The sequence below is a fragment of the Aptenodytes forsteri genome, unplaced genomic scaffold (genome assembly GCF_000699145.1).
Source record: "Aptenodytes forsteri isolate BGI_AS27 unplaced genomic scaffold, ASM69914v1 Scaffold53, whole genome shotgun sequence".
NCBI lineage: Eukaryota > Metazoa > Chordata > Aves > Sphenisciformes > Spheniscidae > Aptenodytes > Aptenodytes forsteri.
In genome coordinates, this window is record NW_008795909.1 from 10,841,764 (window position 1) to 10,865,070 (window position 23,307).

Below are 23,307 nucleotides of genomic sequence, written 5' to 3' on the forward strand. Positions count from 1 at the left end.
GCCAGTGTGTGGGGGGGGGGCGGGGGGGGGAGCCGCGGTGCAGGCTGGGGGCTGTAGTCTGCCGCCGGCGGCTGCGCGGTCTGCGGTGCCAAGGGCGCGGGCGGTCTGACCCGTCCCCGGAGAAAGCTGTGCTCCGAGGCAGGTTACCTCTTCATCCGCACCCTGCGACATACCCATGGCGGCAACAAAGCGTCTCCGGGCTCGCTGTCTGGCCCTTAGCCTCGCTAGGCTTCCCCCTCCCCTTCCACACTGAGGGCTGTGCCCGTCCTCCACACCTTCGTTTTGAATGCAGGATCAAACCACCCCATAAGCTTCCACTGCGATACACCCCGCTTGCGGGGTTTCTTTACCCCAGGGTCAGAATTATGGAAGGAAGAAAACCAAAACACACGTTACCACACAGAAAGTAAGACGGGAAGGCACGAAGCTGATCTCCTAGCTCCAAGATTGAGGAACCACCCAGACGTCGTCTGTCACGGAGGATTCACAGGCTGAGGAGCCCCCAGGGATGTTCAGGCAATTTCCCCTCAGTAGCATCGAGACAAAGCAGCCCCCAATGCAGCCGAGTGAGGGCATCCCCTCGTCTGCCTTCGCACATGCTGTTTCTCTATAGTCCTTAAGGGAGCTCACCACCCCAACATGTCAGCTCACATTTCTCTGGTGATTTAAGAACAAAATTACCGCCTACGACTTCTAGTCAATTTTACAGCAGCTGCTCTGTAGGCAGAATTAACCTCGCCGCTCCCTTCAGCCACCCTGTTCCAGCAAGACCTATTGACTGTGCCGTTACCTGCCATGACAGGTGCACGCGGGAGTCCCGCATAGGTCAGGCCATCGCAGATATGGTCCCTGTCACCAGGCATGGGCAATCCACAGCCTAAACCAAGGGAAAGAGAAAGAGGATTTGCAACACACAACTGGACCGAGAAGCAGCAGTGGGACTCTGGCCAGCTTTAAGGGAGTATCTAGGACTCTTTGCCATCCAAGCTATCAGGCCTCTTCTACAGCGTATTCCTGGAAGCAGGGAATATTTTTGTTATTTGCGCAACACCTTGTACGCTGGGGACTTGGCCCATTGCTTGAGTTCTCAAGACAAGGGCACTGCATCACAGTACCATCAGCTGTTTGCACTGCAATACAGAAACACTGCACACGTCCAGTGCAAGAGCAAAGGTCTGGCTAAAGTCAAACCATGATCCCTCCCATAACGCTCTCACCACGTTTATTTCTCATCTGCCACCTGCTCACTTCAGCTGATGGCACCATTTTTGTACTGAAAAAGCCCGTGAACAGTCATTCCTCATTCGCCTCCTCCGTCCTCTCAGGGTTTCACAGATCTGCACCATTGCTCTTCCAGGCTGGTGAGTTCTCAACCATGTAATTACTCCTCCAGAAGTCTTCCCGTAACTTTGATTATTCCTGTCATCCTTCCTCAGGCCTCTTTCAGGTGTAACTCCAGCCAGGTGGCAGGCATCATCTGCAAAGATCCAGGAGGGAGAGTGGGCAAAGACAAACAAAACTGCATGTCACATCTACAGCCGTGCCTTCCTGTGATCTCCAAGAGCCTAAGGACACCCAACAGGGCCCACTACCTGTGGGACGCTGATGTGGAAGCAGCCGTGATAATGGTGGAGAAGCTGTACAGCAACTTAATCGCCTCTCCACCTACGCAGGAACAGAGGATGCCATCAAAGTTAACTCCAGCAGTAGCATCTCCTAGGGCAATCCCCCCAGTTTTCTGTAGGGAGCCTGGAAGGATCTCCAAAAGGTTTTATTGGACAAGGGCATGAACCAATCCCAAGGTAGAGACAAAGCTCACCCCACTTCCCCAGCCTGTACACCCCTGCCAAAGAGAACCTGATGGGTGCTGATTACTGCCAGCACGCTTAGCTGTTACTCAGCAGCTATCATGTCCTCCCCGCAGCCAGAAAATTAGTCCTGACACACAGCGTTCATTTCAAAGCCCAGAACAAGAAATAAGCAAGAGTCAATTCCAACTTCGACATAAGCCTTTTCCCAAGCAACAGAGAAAGATATCCTATAGCAAAGGCTCCTGGTGCTAGACATGCCCGGGAACAGCAAGATCTAGTTACTGAGAGAAGAGTCAAAGGCTCCACTGACAATTATTTAGACCTGGAGACCACTCTCTGCAGAGTCATCTGCTGCCCTAGTAATAGCTTTCCAAGAAGGAAAAAATCCATCTCTGACAAAAGGACATCATGTTATTCCATTATTATCTGCCATATTTGTTCAGGGATTTAAAAAAAAAAGTGAAAGTTTTTTTTTCTCCATGATATGGATCATTTGAGAAAGAAAGTATGACCATTTATGCCAAACTTAACTTTATTTCTTTATTTTACAAACAAAAATATACATTTATTCTATATTTTCTCTCTTTTTACCCCCCCCATAACACACTTCTGCTCAAGAACCATTCTGAATATGGCCCAAAGCATTATATATACATAAAAATACAACAGGAGGAAGGTCAGTCCATGACCTAGCGCAGAAGCTCCTCAGCAGCAGAACATGAGACACTCCAGAAATACTGGAGTCCTGCCAGCAAAGGACAGGATGGACATGTCGACCACCTGCACAGGTGATCCTTCAGCGCTGAATTCAGCTGATAAAAAGGCAAATTCATAACCTGCTCTTCACATCACCAAGGAGTGCAGGTAAGTCCTCTCGGTCAGCGTGTTGAGAGTCAACAAAGTCCTTGGGACGGAAAAACAGTTGCTCCTTTATTTCTCAACTGCCTTAAGACCTTCGTATCTCTTGGCTCTGTCCAAGGCCCACCAACTCCAGGGAAGCTCTGCAGGTTTCCCCACGCTTTCTAACAGCAGCTCGGGATCAGTGCTGTAAGCAGCATTAGGAGCAGCAGCAGGACATTCAGGCACCACATCATCCATCCCTTTCAGAGTAAGCAAGCAAGCGTGGCTCAGGCCGATTCACAGCAAGTGACGGGAGGAGCATGGAACACTTCTCTAATGTGGCAAGGGCTGACTTGGCCAGTTGCTTGTCCAGCCCTTACATAGTCATTGCACGGAGGGGAAATGTGAGAGGCTGTTGACCTACATGAGACAATTCAGCTCTCGCACAAACAGAAGCCTTTTTTCCTCAGAAGTAAATTAAAAAAAAAAAAAAAAAAAAAGGGGGGGGGGCGGGGGGTGTTTGTTTTCAAGGTGCCAGTGCTACTTACAGGCCTGCAGGGCAAAGTCCACAGGCAGAACAGAGAGGCTGCATTGCTCATTAACAAAAAAAAAAAAAAAAAAAAAAAAAAAGATAAGCAAAGGGCCTGCATAGTTTTGGCAACCGATACGAACTTTGTGTTCTTACCCGAACTTTTTCCTTATGGTGGGAACACCTGGTAGCAAATGCTTTCCCCTACCTGCTCATGATCCAAAATAACACCTCCATGCTGCACCCTGCATGATGATTTCCCAGAAACTCTTACCTCAGTATTCTTCAGGAAGAGCAGTGAGTTGGGGCAAGAGATTCACACAGTACCCAAACGTTTTAAATTCCCTCTTTCTACCATCTCTAATGGAAAGTTGCTATTGCTTATAGCAGATCTCCAACTACCTGGAGGACTCGGATAGGAAAGCACCCCCAAAGCTAGAGGAATACACCTCTTCATCCTTGGAGAGCACAGTATGTCCCAGAAACCAGCCTGATGCAGCTTTCAGCTGAACAGTCCCTGGATTGGAACACGATGTCTTGAAACTGCGTGCCAGACAGCTCAGACAACAGTAGTCCCTTTTCCAGCATGGAAGAGGTTAGTAAGTTCCAGATAGTCTTTAAATAAACCACGCTCCACATGCATATAAGTACTTTCAACATATCGAGCCATAAAACCTATTCAGACCAGCAGAAGTCTGGGGATCTGAACTGCAACATAAGAGGAGGACACTGCCAGAGAAACACATCCATCTCCCACCTGCCTCCCAACTTAGAACACCAGCGAGCTTGATTCTAGCACGCCTATGGTGTTTGAGAGTTTCCAGTCACTGAATACTGACAGCTCAGACTCATCATGGGCTTCTACTCTGCCTCAAGCACCTGAACGTCTCTGGAACTTTCATCTGCAGAGTCAGCTTCTTCCTTCACAGCACTCTAAGACCCTGCCAGAGCCACGAAGCAGTGTGCAGATGGAAAATGCACCTACCTCACAGGTTTTATTCTTGAAACTCAGCCCCGATTCAGTGTTGTTACTTAGATTTTCCTGTGAGCTCAGATGCACGGTAGTACAGCCTCCATAGACTGTTTCACAGCTAGTTCAGCTCAGCTAGACAGCAGCACTGTCTGTCCTTCTGTCTCCCTATTGTTCAGTCAGTTCACATCCATGCTAGCCTCCCAAAATGCTCCCAGGGCACAAAGAACAGTTCATTCCTTTTCATGCCTCTCTTTTCCATCCCACACGCTCAGAACACTCCTTTTAACCCCTAGCAACTGCAGTTCATGATTTTCATCAGTATTAGCTGAAACCAGAGATGAGCCCAGCTGACCAGCTTCCCTCTTCAGACACTGCTGTCACCACCTATGCTGTTGCATTATGACAAGACCCAGGCAGCCATGCTGCTTGAAAAAGCCCAGGAAGACCATCTTTGGTTTCAACCACCAAACTCTTTCTATATATGTACAATACAGCAGTCAAATCAACACGCTCATCCCTAAACAACATTTCCCTAATTGGCAGACAAGTGCTTTCAGTCTTTGAAAAAGGAAGAGGTGCCAGTCAGGCCTGTCTTCTGGGTCATATTCACATCTGGAACACAGAGGATCAGGAAGGTTCAGTGTTTATAGGTTTATGAACAAAACTCTTCTACATTGTTCTCAGGTAGCGACAGAAAATGTTCTTTCCAACAGGATTTGGGCTGCCAACTTAGTTCCACAATAGGTTTTGGAAATCTTAAGGAAGAGAGCAAAGCCATGGCAGACAGCCAAGGACAGATTTCCAATGGACAGCCTAACAGCTGTGGTATCAGGGAGTTTGGAAGGAAAAGAATGAGGCATCATGTGAAGCGGGTAGCCCTGCCTTAGGCATTGATGGCTTTCCAGCGGTCACTGTCTATGCTGTTGATGCTGCCCACATGATACGGCATAGAGGCCACGTCATCCAGGTAGGCTGTGGTGTCAATTTGAGTGCTCGAGTAGAACCCAGAATCCATTCCTTCCTTCTTGGCAACAGCATAAGGGTGGGGTAGGTGCACATCCACATCCTCAGGTTCATCCACCTGACATTTGTACGAGAAAAGGATCTTCGGTTCAGACCTGGAGTGATTAAAGATTTAAAATAGATGTTTAAGCAATGTAGTATCACAGCCACTTATCCTTAACTGAAACTCAGCAGCACTAAGAAATTGTGTATTCAGACCCTAAAAACTCTTCACACTAGCTTTCAGTCCTGAAATATACCTAGCAGAGTAATTGCCATAAAGTAATGCTATATGTAGCTTTGGACTAAGTCACCTAAGAGAAATAAAAATGGCAGAACCCTGACTCTAGTGTGGGAAAGGTGTTCTCATCTTTGGGAGTTCTGAATTATTGAGGACAAAGGCATCCAAACACCACTGGACTCCACGGCAGCCTGGTTACTGACACCAACAGAACAGGAGTCCACCTCAAGTACCATCTGTGTGCATCAGGATAACCAAAATACAAACACTTGTGGATCAGCAGTTTCCATCTCTAACTCCAGACACTGTTCCCTTCTGATTTCAGAAGGCAGCAGAGGCACATTTTGATATTTTAGGAGTACTTTATGTTCTTAGTTATTTTAAAGCCGGCTGTTTCTTGCTTACGGACAACAAAAGCTGAAGTCTACACTAAAAACTCAGTTTTTCCTACCAAGATGCATCTCCTCTGAGTGGCCACACGGCGGCAACCCCGACCCAGGAATCACACTCCCGAGTACTTTTAACTGGTGACTCTTGGGCCCATTGTAGAGGAGTCCTCAGCCAAAAAGTGTTACCTAATCCCTAGATCCTTTCTACAAACCTATCCCAAAACCCACCCAGGAGACCATTTAACCTTCCGGGACTCAATCTCTCACTAACCATGTAGTTAACAACTTCAGCGGAAAAACTTTGTACTAAACAGAATGCAGACACTGAAGAAGTGATCCTCATAAATGTTGGAGAGGAATATAGCTATCAGCTCTACTTTGCATACAAAGGAGTCTTGGACTGAAGCGAGCAGCCCTGGGTCACACAAGAAAAACTTCAAGGCCAGAAATTAAAAACTGGTTCCCTAACTGGCATTCTAGTCGCTGCCTTTATTCTACAGATGGGGAGAACTTGAGTGCAAAACAATTAAATAACAATATATACCCTCTAAATTCCTGTTCCTGGCTACTCACCCAAAGAAGCCTTTCAGGAATGCCACATAGATGAGAGGTGCAAAGAAGCTGAAGTAAAGGAACGTGGTAGCATCAACACAGCTGCCAACGGCAAAAGGGAACATGAAGGAATTTAGCACTCAAGCACAAAACAGCTGGATAACACCAGTCACATCCCCCCAGAATGATCCAATTTCCCTCCAGAGTGTCCAAGCAGAGGACAGGAAAATCTTGTGCTAAACAAATTCAAACTGATGCAAAGTAACAGACATTGCCATCAACATCTGTCACTGCTCCTAGACACTTAGAGGGAACCATGCCAAGACCCAAGGTCTGACCAAGAGCACAGTCTCAGTGCTCCCAGTTTTGACTCACAGAAGTGACACTGATCCCTGCAGAACAAGACTCCAGATATGAACAGGGGTATCTCCATGCTATTTCTAGCAAACAGACTATTTCCACCCTTATTACCTATGAAACACGAGCCAATGGCCAGGCATCAGTGGATTCAATTATTCTCACTCACCATCTCAAGACCACTGCAGAGCACGCAGCTCCACAGACCTCTCCACTGTGAGTTTCCTGACCACTTAGAGGTCTTCTAGCACAAAACAGAACCAGCAGCTTTATTCCTTCTTAGGAACACAGCACAAGTTTGTTTTCTTGGGAGAGGCAGTGTTGAAGCACACTCAAATGCAGGTCTGCAGGTCTCCTCCCCCAGCATACATACCACAGTCCTTCTATGATATCCACACAGAGGAGGGCACTGCCCAGGCCCTGCACCAGGTTCAGCAGTGCCAGGATTCCAGCATAAACATAAAAACTCTTCCTGGCTGTGGAAAAAAGACATGGACGCAGATGAAGCTCAACCTCATAAGCACCAGCCCAGTGCAAATCTGTTTGATGGAGATGGTAGACCCAACAGAAGCATCTCACCATCTTGTCTGTTTAAGAACTGAAGAATTAAGACTGCATTTTCCTGTCCCATGCTGGCAGGATTGATGGAGGAATAGTGAACTAAACCATACCCTCCTGCATGTGTATGCACACACACAAGATGGGTTTTGAAAACACATGGTCATGGCAACACATGCAAAAATTTTATAGGCAAGCATCTGGAACCAGTGTCAGACTCATAACAATGTGAGAAAGACAAACAAAAACCCCACAGCTGAACCAGAATCTGTGCCTTTCCGATGTACAGCACTAACAAAACTGCTCAGGAGACCTGGACAGGAGCAGCACAGAATGCTGGACACTAGGCAGATCAGGCCCAGGACTACCGGCTTGTGGCATGTGCCACACATGTCCACTCCCTCAGGGTACCCACACATAGGTGCCAACACTACTTAGAGAGAGAACAACTCAATGCAAACATCTTAGTAACAGCTTCTCTCCCTATTCAAGAACTGCAGATATTCTGCAACAAAAAGAAAAACCAGAGAAGCATCTTAATAAAGTAAATGCCCAGATAAAAATTATTAAGCAGCTCCCAATTAGCCTTTCTTTCTCAGGGGATGACCAGCACATACACTTTAACATCATACATGCATTTCAAAGGAAGCTATTATTAAGAAGCCATTTCTTATGGCTCTCTGAAGATTATTAGTAAATCTTGTTTTCTTAATGTAATTGTTTAGCTACTGAAGTAGCAATGTAATCGCTCTTATTCTGCTCTCCAAAAGGCACAACATACTATTTTTCCAGGGATAACTTATCAGTCCTTTGCCATGTATCTGTACCCTGAGACAGTGGGATGCATCTGCAACACAAGCAGATACAGGAACCTCTTACTCCCACCTACGTTTTATCCTGGTGCTGTCTCCATCTATACTATGGAACACACTACAGTCACTTACAGGGCAAAGAAATCCGGTCCTTCAGAGGAGTTTTTGGAAGAATCACCACCAAGGAATAGACCTGTTGAGACAAAGAACTAACTGTTCCACGGCTGCTTGGCAACTGAACTCAGCAATCTTTGCAGGGATGGTGTGTGGTGTCACGCACTCCCTAGATGTCTCGGGACAGGGGCACAGACCCCCGATATTAAACCCAGTGCAGGGCCCCACACCTCACCCCCATCAGCACAAAAAGGCTGGTCACTGAGAAACAAAGGAGTGAAGGACATCCGAGTTCAGCTGGAATTCAGCTGCAACAGCTTACACCACTCCCACCACACCTTTATCGCTTCAGCTTCCCTGCCACATGAGAAGCATCAATGCTGCACTGTATCAGGCAGGAGGGGGACTAGGACCTTATTATACACAAATCATCCTCCTTGCCCCATTTAGAAAATACATAGAAGCTATCAGAGTGCATAACACATGCCCAGTACTTACCAGAAAGAAGAAACAGGAGCTGGCAAGCCAAAAGTGTCTCCCTCCGTGGCCATAGATGTTGAAGTCTTCTGCTGAGAGATGGGCATCAGGGTACAGGATTTCCAGGGTGCCCTAGAAGAGAAGTGGCACCAACATGATTCTGTTATAGGCAGCATCCTCACTAGAGTGGATGTCTGGACAAGGGAGACTGTTTAAAGCAGTTCAGATAACAGCTGTCCCTGCCACCTAAGACCCAACCATTGCCCTGCTTAGACCAAGTTAAGCTCACACAGGAAAAGAGGAAGAAACTGAAGACAAGCAGTGAGGGGGGAAAAAAGTGGCAGGAATCTGCATCTGAAGGAAACTGGCATCAATGACATTCCAGAAGAGAGACTGAATGAAGGAATAGAGGATGCAAGCAGTTGTCTGTTTGAAATAGACTGAGAGTTTCATTTCCATCTCTAAAGTAGACCTTTCCTGCTGAAACATCCAGAATATAAAAGCCCACACTTGTGCAAGAGTTGGGAAAGGACACCGTCCCATTCACTTGAATTCCTGAAAAATGGTATGAACAGAAGCTGTCATACAGACAGTGGAGAGAGAAAAGTGCTTGTAAGCACTACTTAACCCAGATATAGCTCCAACACTTGATACTCCAGCTTTATCATGTGGTAATGATCAGCTCACTGCCTCCGCAAGCAAGAGTCTGGTCACAGAACAAAGATCTGTGTGTTATTCTGGCGCTGCCCCAAGTATAGAGACACAGGGCTGACCACTGACATACCAAGAAGAATAAACCCAAACACATACTGCATTGTTCAGAGAGATGGAGACACAGGTAATAAACCGAGCTAGCAAGCCAGCTGCTAGTTTGAAGGGAAGCAAGAGCTCTCAGCTCTCAGTCAGGAGACAAGAGGCCCACTGCACTGCCCTTACCTGGCAAGCACACCTCAGGTCTCTCCATCTAGTTTTCATGGCACCTGAGGGCTCAGGTGTGAAAAACCTATCACTCCTGTTCTAAGATTCACTAAACAAGGCAATCCATCTAAACCTCATCTCATTTCTTCACCTCGGCTGAGCGTTTCATGCCATAAAGAACACAAGGAGAATCAGTCTGGTGTATGCTCTGGGGATCCTCACACATTGCCACAAGCATCCAGTCTTCCCCTAAAACCTCATCCAAAGAGCAAAGCTGCCATTTTCCAGATAGGAGTCCCACACCTAACTGCCTAACTCGAAGTAAAATCCCCTCTTTTGCAAAGACTAATTCTTCTGCTCCAAGGTACTCACCTGGGTGACAGAATATGCCAGAGACAGCACTGTAGTGATTGCCAGCACACGTTTCACGCTTGACTTGCTCTCCAGGTGACCTGGAATTAAGGAATACAGAAGTGACTCAGGATGTGATCCCAGCCCTGGTAAAAAAATCAGTTCTCTTCAAAACCAATACAGGAAAACATTTATATTTCCAGAGGCCTTCAAGGGAAGGTTAAAGCTCACTCAACTGCTAGAAACTGCTTCCCTGTTTGGAGAGTTGAACCTTTCACAGACAAAATAATACTTACAAAAACAATGGTTTTAACTTGTTTTCCTCCTGCCCACACTAATATAGAGAAGGCAACTATGTCCTTCCGCTGGGGTTACAAAAAAAAAAAAGTCAGGAATGAATCCAGTATCATGTACACTGAGATGTTGTAAAGTTTCTTCTCAGGAAAAAAAGTTGATGGGAGACTGGGTTAGAGCAGGGGAGAAGGGCTTACATAATTTAGAGAAATCTGCACTGGAATATGCTGGAGCAGATAATCCCCAGAAGCTCCTGCCAACCTAAATTATTCTATGAGCCCTCAAAAGATGAAAGAGCTAGTGCTCAGATGTCCCACTGGCAGATGCAACAGTGATGCCTACCAACCCCTCCCCTCTACCTCTGACCCACAGGAAGAGGTGCTCCAAATAGCATTTTCACTTGTACAATTGAAAAAAGTAGAGTTACAGATTGCAGGTACAGTTAAAGCATGTAACCATGAATGAAGCCAGGATGGAATCAAATCAGCCAAGGATGGAATCAAACCAGCCAAGGAGAGGATAGAAGGACCCCCAAAGGAACCATCTTAAATAAAATGGGGTTGAAGCAAAGATCAGACTGTTGATCTTTGCATAAGTCATCCTCACCTAAGCTGTACGCTCCTTCACCACATGCATGCAGGACAAACAAAGCACATATAAACCCTGAAATTGCACAAGCCATAGATCTGTAAATATAATCAGGCTTTCAGCCATTTCTAACTAAAACTGCCCAATTTGTCCTTTGTCTTCATCCTAGAGCTCCTTCACTTTATAGGATCAGCATCTCCACAAACTTACAGATGCAGCCTCTGTGGAAAGAAAGGGAATAGGAAACATTCAAAGCACTCAAAAACCTCCTGACACGTACCAAAGGCAAGGCCTAGAATCACCACACTCAGTTCAATCGCCAGAAGGAAGAACCTTGTGATCTCCCACAGGATCTGAGGGATAACAGAAACCAGACAAACATGATTAGACGGAGCCAGGAATGAGTTGGAAGTTAATACAGCAAAACTCCACTCTCTGGTCCAGGAGATGGCAGCCTCTGAATGGAGCAGGTCATTTCCACAAACCTTCCTCGTGCTTTGTAGGGATACTAATTATACACTTGTTCCAAGCCCTGTCCATGCCTGTGAAACAGAACAGTTGTGTGGGAGCGAGCAAATAGCATGCCTACGGAGAGAGGAAGTAGCCATGGTTTGCCTCACTTGAGGATCCGTCACTCGTCTTGGATGTGTCCTTTCTGCTGTACTCCCAAGGAGCACAAACCCAAGAAGACATCAAAAGTATAATACCAAACAGGGCCAGTTCTTAAAGCAATAGATTCTGCAGTACAGTTATGACTGAACAAACTCAGTATTCTGCACTCCTCCAAAGCTACTGGTCCCTAAATCTAAAGCATATTCAACTCTAAAGCCCTCCCACTTCCAGCTTGTCATTTTCATTCCCATGTTTTATTTGGTGAAACAAGACCAAAAAAACAGCAGGTGAGGGAACTTTCCAGGTAGTCATGCAATAAATCAGTGCCAAACCTAGAACAAGAACCCAGATTCTGGCTTATTAATCCTTTTCCTCTGAACACTGGATGGCACTCTCTCTTGAAGATTCATCAAATGCCTTTTAAAATATTGTGTGACACTTCTAATCTCAGAAAATACATAGTGTGTGTGTGTGTATATATATGAGAGAAAACGAAAGAAACATAATAGACATGATAGGACATGTGTTTACAGGAAAAATTGACAGAGTATCTGTCTTACTGCATGACTTCCCAGCAAGGTGCACTTGGCAGCAACACCAACAGAGCTGAAGAAAAGCACCTTCTCACCTCTTCTCCATTATTCAAGTCCTGGACCTACATCTATTCAACAGAGGTGAATGAAAATGCTACAGACATCCAGCCACTCACAACAAGCAGTGCATTACAATACTTTGACAGGTAACATTAAAGGGAAAAGCAAAAGAACCGCACTGATCCCAGAGAATAAAGCCAGAAGATCTGTACTCTGTGGGTGGCTCTTCTTCCTCTAACAGCTCAAGAGCTACGGAGCTTTTTGTTTTAGGTAACATTGTGCTACAAGTCAAATGACTACAAAGGAACAGCACATACAAAGCTATTTCCTGTTTGCTAAGGGTTCACCCTGTGCTCAGAGTGGCTGCAAGGACATTCAGATATCAGTCTCAAAAGAGAATTTAGTTTTATTTGCTTTCAATACAAAAGAATTAAATATTTTTAAGAGCCACTCATATATTGCAAGAGTAACAAAGGCCAGGTCTTGCCTATCCACTAAAAGTATCTGAATGTTTAGCTCTTGCAAAGCAGAGTCATTCCATCCCTGCAACAGGAAAGTTTTGCTGCCACTATTTGTGCGTCTATTTTAGGAAGTCCATTGTTTTACAGCCCTGGATGTTGTGATCATTTAGATACAGCTATTGGAACAGGATTCCATAGTACACATAGCTGTGAGTACTGCAAAAAACCACATTCTTCTTGTATGCACATAAAAGGGAAGCTGTAGCAGATTGCTGTGATCAGAACTGCACAAAGCAGAGCCTCTAAAATTGGTGTTGTACCTACCTTATCAGCAACTGTGGCAGCATCAGAGGCACTCACAGTCATGGAGACAACAGCACGGGCAATACCAACTAAAGCCACCACAAATACCTACACAAAAAGATACCAAAAGTGAGCTCATGTCAAAAGGCACATATGCAGCAGTGACCAGAAACCCTTTTGGAATACCATTTCCAGGTCTGCTTTCAAGCCTGATAATGTGTACTAAGGACTTTCTGTAGCAGATTAGAGTAAATTTGCCAAAGAAGATTCCTCAGGCCTGTTAGATGTAGGAGTACTGGCTTAGAATTTAGGAAGGAATAAATTTCCTCAACTGGCAGACTAAACAGCTCTGAAGAGGTCTCATCCACTCCTTACAGCAGTATCTTTACAGGCAAACAGTCTTCCCACCCTTCAGTCCACTGGGGCAGGGGAGGAGAAGAACCAGACAAAAAACATACCCCTCTAAATTACAAGATGAAGTGCTTGGTATTACTGAATGAACCAATCACATCAGATAACAGAAGCCACTTGATACCAACTACCACACTTCAGATCTGTGATAAAACTAAAATCTGCAGTTCTCTCCCTCACTGACAATGCTCAGGAATGCAGAGGAAGAAAAGTTGGCTGCAGCCAACAGCTTTAAAACATCTTACCCTGCTGCACAGTGCAACACAGAGATACCCAAGTCAGCTCATGTACCATTTAAGCATGACAGCATTGAGCTCAGCAAGGCTAATTTACTAACTCCTGTGCTGTCACAGCCATACTATGCAATTAAGAGCTCAGCTGGATATATCTACCCTCTGCTGTGCAGACTTACCCTCTAAGAAAGCAGATTTTTCCAGTCAAAATTCTCCGAGTCACAGGCTAATTCTAATGATGCAGGTATGAAACAGCTAAATCTATCAGAGAACGAAAAGAGTCCAAGCTGATTCTAAGGTGGTTGAAGAACGGAAATGACCAATAAACCACCTAGAGCAGAATGTTTCCTCCTTAGAAAAAGAAGGGATGCAAATGGCATGAAAGAAGAATAATACAACATTCCTCCTGGGGTGGAAAACTCTGGGACAAAACACTGACAAAAGAGAAGGGTCCCTGAATATAATGGTGTTCTGGAGCAGCAACAACTCGTTGGAGAGGAAAACGCACCCTTTTTGCTTCCTCTCTAAGTAGGTAGAGACTCTTCCCAATCTATTAACTTAGCTTTAATTGCTGACTCCACAACAAAAACCTCCTGACACGTACCAAAGGCAAGGCCTAGAATCACCACACTCAGTTCAATCGCCAGAAGGAAGAACCTTGTGATCTCCCACAGGATCTGAGGGATAACAGAAACCAGACAAACATGATTAGACGGAGCCAGGAATGAGTTGGAAGTTAATACAGCAAAACTCCACTCTCTGGTCCAGGAGATGGCAGCCTCTGAATGGAGCAGGTCATTTCCACAAACCTTCCTCGTGCTTTGTAGGGATACTAATTATACACTTGTTCCAAGCCCTGTCCATGCCTGTGAAACAGAACAGTTGTGTGGGAGCGAGCAAATAGCATGCCTACGGAGAGAGGAAGTAGCCATGGTTTGCCTCACTTGAGGATCCGTCACTCGTCTTGGATGTGTCCTTTCTGCTGTACTCCCAAGGAGCACAAACCCAAGAAGACATCAAAAGTATAATACCAAACAGGGCCAGTTCTTAAAGCAATAGATTCTGCAGTACAGTTATGACTGAACAAACTCAGTATTCTGCACTCCTCCAAAGCTACTGGTCCCTAAATCTAAAGTATATTCAACTCTAAAGCCCTCCCACTTCCAGCTTGTCATTTTCATTCCCATGTTTTATTTGGTGAAACAAGACCAAAAAAACAGCAGGTGAGGGAACTTTCCAGGTAGTCATGCAATAAATCAGTGCCAAACCTAGAACAAGAACCCAGATTCTGGCTTATTAATCCTTTTCCTCTGAACACTGGATGGCACTCTCTCTTGAAGATTCATCAAATGCCTTTTAAAATATTGTGTGACACTTCTAATCTCAGAAAATACATAGTGTGTGTGTGTGTGTATATATATGAGAGAAAACGAAAGAAACATAATAGACATGATAGGACATGTGTTTACAGGAAAAATTGACAGAGTATCTGTCTTACTGCATGACTTCCCAGCAAGGTGCACTTGGCAGCAACACCAACAGAGCTGAAGAAAAGCACCTTCTCACCTCTTCTCCATTATTCAAGTCCTGGACCTACATCTATTCAACAGAGGTGAATGAAAATGCTACAGACATCCAGCCACTCACAACAAGCAGTGCATTACAATACTTTGACAGGTAACATTAAAGGGAAAAGCAAAAGAACCGCACTGATCCCAGAGAATAAAGCCAGAAGATCTGTACTCTGTGGGTGGCTCTTCTTCCTCTAACAGCTCAAGAGCTACGGAGCTTTTTGTTTTAGGTAACATTGTGCTACAAGTCAAATGACTACAAAGGAACAGCACATACAAAGCTATTTCCTGTTTGCTAAGGGTTCACCCTGTGCTCAGAGTGGCTGCAAGGACATTCAGATATCAGTCTCAAAAGAGAATTTAGTTTTATTTGCTTTCAATACAAAAGAATTAAATATTTTTAAGAGCCACTCATATATTGCAAGAGTAACAAAGGCCAGGTCTTGCCTATCCACTAAAAGTATCTGAATGTTTAGCTCTTGCAAAGCAGAGTCATTCCATCCCTGCAACAGGAAAGTTTTGCTGCCACTATTTGTGCGTCTATTTTAGGAAGTCCATTGTTTTACAGCCCTGGATGTTGTGATCATTTAGATACAGCTATTGGAACAGGATTCCATAGTACACATAGCTGTGAGTACTGCAAAAAACCACATTCTTCTTGTATGCACATAAAAGGGAAGCTGTAGCAGATTGCTGTGATCAGAACTGCACAAAGCAGAGCCTCTAAAATTGGTGTTGTACCTACCTTATCAGCAACTGTGGCAGCATCAGAGGCACTCACAGTCATGGAGACAACAGCACGGGCAATACCAACTAAAGCCACCACAAATACCTACACAAAAAGATACCAAAAGTGAGCTCATGTCAAAAGGCACATATGCAGCAGTGACCAGAAACCCTTTTGGAATACCATTTCCAGGTCTGCTTTCAAGCCTGATAATGTGTACTAAGGACTTTCTGTAGCAGATTAGAGTAAATTTGCCAAAGAAGATTCCTCAGGCCTGTTAGATGTAGGAGTACTGGCTTAGAATTTAGGAAGGAATAAATTTCCTCAACTGGCAGACTAAACAGCTCTGAAGAGGTCTCATCCACTCCTTACAGCAGTATCTTTACAGGCAAACAGTCTTCCCACCCTTCAGTCCACTGGGGCAGGGGAGGAGAAGAACCAGACAAAAAACATACCCCTCTAAATTACAAGATGAAGTGCTTGGTATTACTGAATGAACCAATCACATCAGATAACAGAAGCCACTTGATACCAACTACCACACTTCAGATCTGTGATAAAACTAAAATCTGCAGTTCTCTCCCTCACTGACAATGCTCAGGAATGCAGAGGAAGAAAAGTTGGCTGCAGCCAACAGCTTTAAAACATCTTACCCTGCTGCACAGTGCAACACAGAGATACCCAAGTCAGCTCATGTACCATTTAAGCATGACAGCATTGAGCTCAGCAAGGCTAATTTACTAACTCCTGTGCTGTCACAGCCATACTATGCAATTAAGAGCTCAGCTGGATATATCTACCCTCTGCTGTGCAGACTTACCCTCTAAGAAAGCAGATTTTTCCAGTGAAAATTCTCCGAGTCACAGGCTAATTCTAATGATGCAGGTATGAAACAGCTAAATCTATCAGAGAACGAAAAGAGTCCAAGCTGATTCTAAGGTGGTTGAAGAACGGAAATGACCAATAAACCACCTAGAGCAGAATGTTTCCTCCTTAGAAAAAGAAGGGATGCAAATGGCATGAAAGAAGAATAATACAACATTCCTCCTGGGGTGGAAAACTCTGGGACAAAACACTGACAAAAGAGAAGGGTCCCTGAATATAATGGTGTTCTGGAGCAGCAACAACTCGTTGGAGAGGAAAACGCACCCTTTTTGCTTCCTCTCTAAGTAGGTAGAGACTCTTCCCAATCTATTAACTTAGCTTTAATTGCTGACTCCACAAGAAAGCTTTCCTTCAAGACATGACAAACAGCCATTTGAAAGGAAATGCTCACAGAACACACTTACATCCTCATTTCCCAATAACGTACTCCAGAAGAGCAAACTGAATGAAAGCGTTTTCCTCTAAGGCTGTTTCATCACTTTCTGCTCACTCTGTTTTGAAAAAGTCAACTGCATAAAGTCAGCTCACTTTTTTCTTCCCTTTGGTTTCTCAGGAGTTTTGCTTTTCAAAGCCTTAGGCATGAACTTCTTACTGAGTCATGTGCATTACTGGAAGCACAAAGGAAGATTTAAATCCGGACTGGAAATGGCTGGTAATATTTTTAAAAGTTTGGAGCATTTGTGTGTATACCTGGTTATCCAAAACTGTGCACAAGCCCAATGCCCACACTCCAGGCTTGAAAGAGCTAACAAGACTTCCCACCAAAGATTCAGTTGAGGCTACTAGCTCAGATTTGGTTTTGATGCTTCTTGGGTTTTGCCATGCCAGTACCTGTACGCAGCCCGAAGAAGGGAGCCTCCCATCTAACCCAATTCAAACACACGTTTACTTCTACAACCTGTACTAATCTCACTGAGGAAGAGCAAGCACATTATGCTACGCACTGAGGCAAGCCAGGACCTCAAAAAGCACCTATGATAAAGCTTCTGAACAATATTTTTAAACAAATTCAGGTAGGTCCTTAGCTGCGTGTACCATGCCCTGTGAGCAGTATCACAGTTAATAGGTATGATGTTCAGAGATTACTAAAGAGACTACCTTAATGTGATAAAAAGTTGCCCGTGCCTTTTTAAACTGGGGAGAGGAGAACAGACAAGATCTTAGATGTTTGAGAACTGTAACTGTGCACCTCAAACTGATGTTTGAGAACTGTAACTGTAACTATATATTCTATTTCCACCTTAAGAAGTATCAAGAACATCATGAAGTCAGGAGCCACTTTGATATGATGAGAAAGAAACTAACGGGGTTAGGTTTCTACATTCCCAGACTAACCAGAACCCTGTCACATGACCATTTTCTACAGCAGATGACCAAGCTTTTCAACAGCTTCACACAAATTATTCTCCAGTGTTTCACTTTCACTACCTCAGTGAGAAGCTGGTTTTGTGTCACATGCTACTTACTGCAAGGAGCAAGGAAACTAGTATAAGATACTAGATTCCAAGACAACAAAGCAATAAAAGAAAAAAAGGAAAAGAAAAAAAAAAAATCACCACAGAACAAAATCCACTCAAATCCAGCAGATATGGTCCCAGAATCTGTGAAAAGCAGAATTCAGACAGTGAGGAAAAAAAAAATATCTGTGTTTACTTCTTGTAGCACACCTTCAACTAAAAATAGATTTTATACCTGCGAGATCTGGTCTAGCCTCTCTCTCCACTAGTTCAGTGATATTGTTCATGAGTGGTAATAAAAAACACCTCACTCATAAATAAAAAAAAAAAAGCACAGAGCGGTACTCACTAGTATGTAGAACGTAGTGAAGATTGGGCTGGAAGTGACCCGGATTTTGGCCCTGGCAGAGGGCAGCTTCCAGAGAAGAAACATAAAGAAAAGCACATTGGGAACCAGGAGCAGAAGATCCCAGTAGCGGACTCTGCAAAAAGTAAATAAAACAGTTTTTTTCCTGTTCTTCAGCATCTAGAAGGGAAGGCACCAGCCCCAGTCCCTTCTCAGCCAAACTCTGAGAAAGAAAGCTCCTTCCCCTGGCCCAGGGTCGACTGTGGTCCCATTTCCTCCGTCTCACCTGGACTTCCCAATGTCCTCATAGAGCAACAACAGGCACTTGTGCGGCACAGTGATGTTGGTGTCATTGATTGCCTGTGTTATTGTCGGGGACAAAGTTGTCACATTATCCAGTGCTGTCACCAGGGCAGTTGAATGTGTGATGTTGTCAGACATGGAGAATCTCATCACAGACACCATGGACTGGAACATCCTGCCTTCCTTCTGGTCCACGTCAAACATAGCACAAGACAACCACAGCAGAGACAAAAAGCAACATTAAATCAGTTGTGAGTCAGAGCTAAAAAACACATCCCTGCCATTAGGCCCCTGCACAACTGCTTCCTGCTTGTTACAGCAAATTATCATCATCTGAAGGACTCTATTACACAATGAAATGCCACCTGCCCTTATTCTGCACAAAGCCACTAGGGTGGACAGTATAAAACCACTATCTTGTACCAGAGTAACAAGCACCTTCCAAATAGTGTAATACTATGCTGGATTAAATTTTGTGATTTTTTGAGCTTTGGCAGATTCATAGAAGAAATCAAGACTCAGCAGCAATACATGGCATCATCGGATGGAGACAGAAACCCTGCAGTACCAGAACATTAATTATCATTTTAGCTCCCAAGATCAAGAAGTTACAGTCAATGATTTGATTTCAACTACTGCAAAGAAAAAACGAAGGCCCATAACTGAAACCTGTTGCTGTTACCAACCCCACAGTCTGAAAACAGGGAAAGCCTCACATACTTTTACCTAGAGGGACTGTACAGACTCTTTATCTTCCAAAACCAACACTGGCAAAAGCCAAGATTCATCATTTTCCTTCTAACCCTCTGCAAGACACCAGAACTATTCCGATTTTAAGCACAACAGTAAGGCTGTGAAAGGACAGCACCTAAAACCCTGTTCGCATAAAGTTCTCCAGCTTCTTTACATCTGCCTCGACTGCATTGCCCTTCTCAGACACTGATCAGCATCATCACTGGTAGTTTACAAACCCAGAACCAGATGCAGTCCTGTCTAATGGGTTTCCTAAGGTCAAACTCTCGGGCAGCAGAGAGCTATGGTCAGAATCAGAAGAGTCATGGCGCTCAGTTCTTTTGCCTGCCCTACATTACACCTCTCCTGCCTCTCAGAAAGATGACAAGACAGAACTTCCCATTACCCTGATGAATCTTCTTTGTACTGCCTTCCCTGAGAGAACATTCACATCTTTTCCGCCATCTGTCCATCCCCCAGGCCCTACACTGCTGCGGTATTAACTGTCCCTCCTGGAGGGAGGGAGAAAACTGCAGGGAGAAACTCTGCTCTGCCATCCGTAAAACTCCACGTGCTTCATGCGTGTGCCAGTGGCTTTGCCAGAAACAACAGTAGCAGCAGTTTATCCCTCTGTTGGTTCTACAATCACCTCAGAAGCTTAAATGACTATAGCACACAGCACTTTAGATCAGGATTTAGTATAGAGTTTTGACCTGATTTACCTTACTAAGTCTGCTCCTGATTCAATGTATCACCTTGTGCAAATCCCCTCCTCTTCCCACCCTAAAATAGCAACCCTCACTTGACTAGCTCCGAGCTGAATGCAAACACGAGGTCCTGTCATCTCTCCTGACTCCCCCCAAAGAAGTGGTCGCAGACAACACACAGATTAAAAAAAAGAAATCTCTATCAACTGGCATCTTAAAGATGCACATTGCCAGAGACAGTGCTCTCGCAGTCTGTGTGCTATAGTCAATACAGGATTCATCTCAAAAAAAAAAATCTACCTGTTTGACTTTAGCCCTGGCTGGCATGGCAAAAACTAACAGCCTCCATGACAGGACTCAGAAGGTATTTTCCCTGCGAGGTTCTGGGTGACTCACAAGTTGGAAAGAATCAGCACAGCACAGCTCAACATCTGTTGAGCTTTTAGAGTTCAGTAGCACCTTCCCCACAAACTGCTCGAGACTGTCAGCCACAGACTCTTCTTTCTCTTCAGAGGCTGAGTCTTCCCAGGTCTTCTGAGGGATATGAGGATCATCTCACCCTCAGCTAACAAACCCTCCCTTTGATTCATCCATGCTGACAGATACTCGCTGAGCTGGGATTTTTCTTTTGCGACTGCCGTATGCTGTGCTGCACAAGAGACGTCACATTAAACAAACACACGAAGACCTGGAAAGATCAACTTTGTGCTGAGATGACAAAATCTGTGCCAAAAAATTCCAGTTCTAGTAGAGGTTCCAGCAAACAAGCTTCATATTCCAGACTTATCTCTCTTCCCTCCAGCTTCTCACTTCTCTGAATTGACACCGTTGAGAATGACTTTCTGTTAGTAATATTGCTCCATTCTCTTCCTCTGAAACACCACTGCATCTCAGTAGCAGCAAGGACAAGTATGTTCACATTTGCCAACATGGAAAAAAAATCCACCTGGTTTTTAAAAAAGCTGGGAAAGGGTAGAGAAAAACCTCACAGAGCATGGGCAGAATAACATCATCAACTGCAAACCATCACAACCTCCTAATACCTCTTTTGGGACAAAGAATTCGATCTGCCTGTAACACTGAAAAGAGTTCGCCTATAAAGCTGGGAGAGAATTACATGGGAAAAACATCTTCCTTATAAAAAGAACAAACAGGCTCCATTCTTTTTCCCTTGAAGCCACCACTATCATGCAACAGCAGTGAGCTGCTGATAAGGAGAGGAGTTGGCCGCACGTAACAGAGCTCCAGTCACAAGGTTTCAAAGGGCAAAGCAGAATTAAGCTTACCTCTCAGCCAGGCTGCTTGCTACGGCCTGGTATTAGTATCCTATTCTTTCTCCCAAGATGGAGTATACACAAAGGCAGAGCAACAGAACGTCCAACGTGATAAGAAAGGGCAGCCAAAGCCATCAGCCAGACAGCACGATCCCCATGCTTTTCTAATAGCTAAGGCCTACTGCAAGGATGTGGAGAACTGTCCCGTTCCTGTCGAAATCACCAGCAAAAATTCTGCGGCAACAGGACTAGGAACAGATGGCAAGGATCCAGCTAGGCTTTGTCATCCGCAGCAACACTGCTCCTTACAGCACACTGTCCAAACCCTTGCCCTGTCTAGTCCAGAATAAATCCAGTCAGCTGAGCATATCCAAGAGATCACTCACCACACCCTGCCTCCACAGGGCTGTTCACTTCAGCCAGCCCGAACTATGCAATGGGGGTAAAAATCACCCCGTAGCCATGTAAGAGGAAACCAGTGCCGCGGTCCTGGTCTCCCTTTTTCTTCTAGCAGGCAGCTCTATTCACCACACACCAGAAAACAAAATAAAATGTTTTTCTACACTACAGCTGAAGACAGCCTGACCTGGCTGAGGCCTATTCCTCTGTCCAGGTGCTGGACTCCCAAGTTGCATTCAGAGCAAGAACATCCACACGACTCATAGGTTGCTGTGACAGAGTGCTGGGGAAGGCTCAGCTGCACCTTCAGTGAAAATGATTGCCTCTCACCAAGTGGATGTTGTTTCTTGACTCATGGCACCAGAATCACATCAAAGCTCAGTGAAATTCAGGGCTCAAATCACTGGCAATTCTCTGTGCTCTCAAAGCCCAACCACATAAAGGTGAATTACACACTACCAGAGTTTCAGCTCTAATAAAAAAAATGAGTTTTCTTCCTTTCTGAAAACAGTATCAGAAAATCTTGCAAGTACAGATCATACTGGAGTTAAGATTGCTCCTTAAAACACTGTATTTGTGCAAGAAAAAACAGCGCTGTCCAGATCCCTGCTTAAATACAACTGTTATGTCAATAACTTAAATGCTTAAAAAAAAAAAAGAAAAAAATAAAAATATGCCTTTTTTTCTTCTCTTCCTTTTTAAAATGGCTCTTCAAACCTTACTTTTGGTGACACCAGTTACATTTTGCTTTTCACCCTTAGAACTCACTGGACAGGGGTTTTCTACCAGTGATCAAGGACCTCTCTTTTCCCCAAGTTTCACTCTCACATCTTGTTCTGAACTAAACTTAAAAAGAAAGGAACTGGAATGCTAAAAACAACCAAAGAAAAATACCAAAAGCAGAGGTATCAACAAGAATCCAAAACCATCAGACAGAGAATCCCAGTTCAGGGATGTCTTTCAGAAATAAGTACCCTAAGTTTTTTGTTGGTTGGTTTTGTTTTTTTTTTCCCTCTAGAAGGCGGGTGCACAGACAACAAGAAGGCAGAAAGTGAAGCAAAGCAGCAGTACACGGTCACTTCATCCTACGCTGGCAAGGAAGCACTGCCTATTTTAAAGGCTGCTAAAGGCACCAGAGAGCTGGAGAAAATCTTAAGTTGCTTTCTACCCTTTAGGCTAGGCAAAGGTGCCTCTGGACGCTCCTGCCATAGGAGGGCTCCCAGGCTGCAAAAGGAGGCATAAAGCTGCCTTTCAGGGACCCGCTGAAGTGTTTGCAAAGGGCAAGGCAGAAACCCAGAGAGCAGCGAGGTCCACCCCGACCACCGGTAACCTGCGAGCTGACACCGACGGTAACCGAAGAACCGCAGCGCCCCAGGGAAGGCACGAAGCTTTTTTCCTGCCGGACTCCCCATATGCAATCAAAGGGCAGCCGGGTAGCGAGGCGCGGGCTGTTAAAGCCTCCCGACAGGTACGTGCAGGCTCCCCTC

At 44.8% G+C, this 23,307-nt stretch overlaps 1 protein-coding gene across 1 annotated transcript; it reads right to left on the bottom strand.

The window, feature by feature from the left end:
* Positions 1–2,325: 2,325 nt before the first annotated feature.
* TPRA1 (transmembrane protein adipocyte associated 1) lies at positions 2,326–22,236 on the bottom strand. The gene is made up of 11 exons (XM_009284439.2): positions 21,434–22,236; positions 18,692–18,894; positions 18,409–18,541; positions 15,736–15,822; positions 14,024–14,096; positions 9,946–10,025; positions 8,677–8,787; positions 8,197–8,257; positions 7,068–7,170; positions 6,359–6,439; positions 2,326–5,271 (listed from the first exon to the last, which is right to left on the bottom strand). Exons 2-11 carry the CDS (start codon positions 18,880–18,882, stop codon positions 5,037–5,039), a joined length of 1,155 nt encoding a protein of 384 aa, XP_009282714.2. The 5' UTR covers positions 18,883–18,894; positions 21,434–22,236; the 3' UTR covers positions 2,326–5,036.
* Between the last annotated feature and the right edge of the window lie 1,071 nt (positions 22,237–23,307).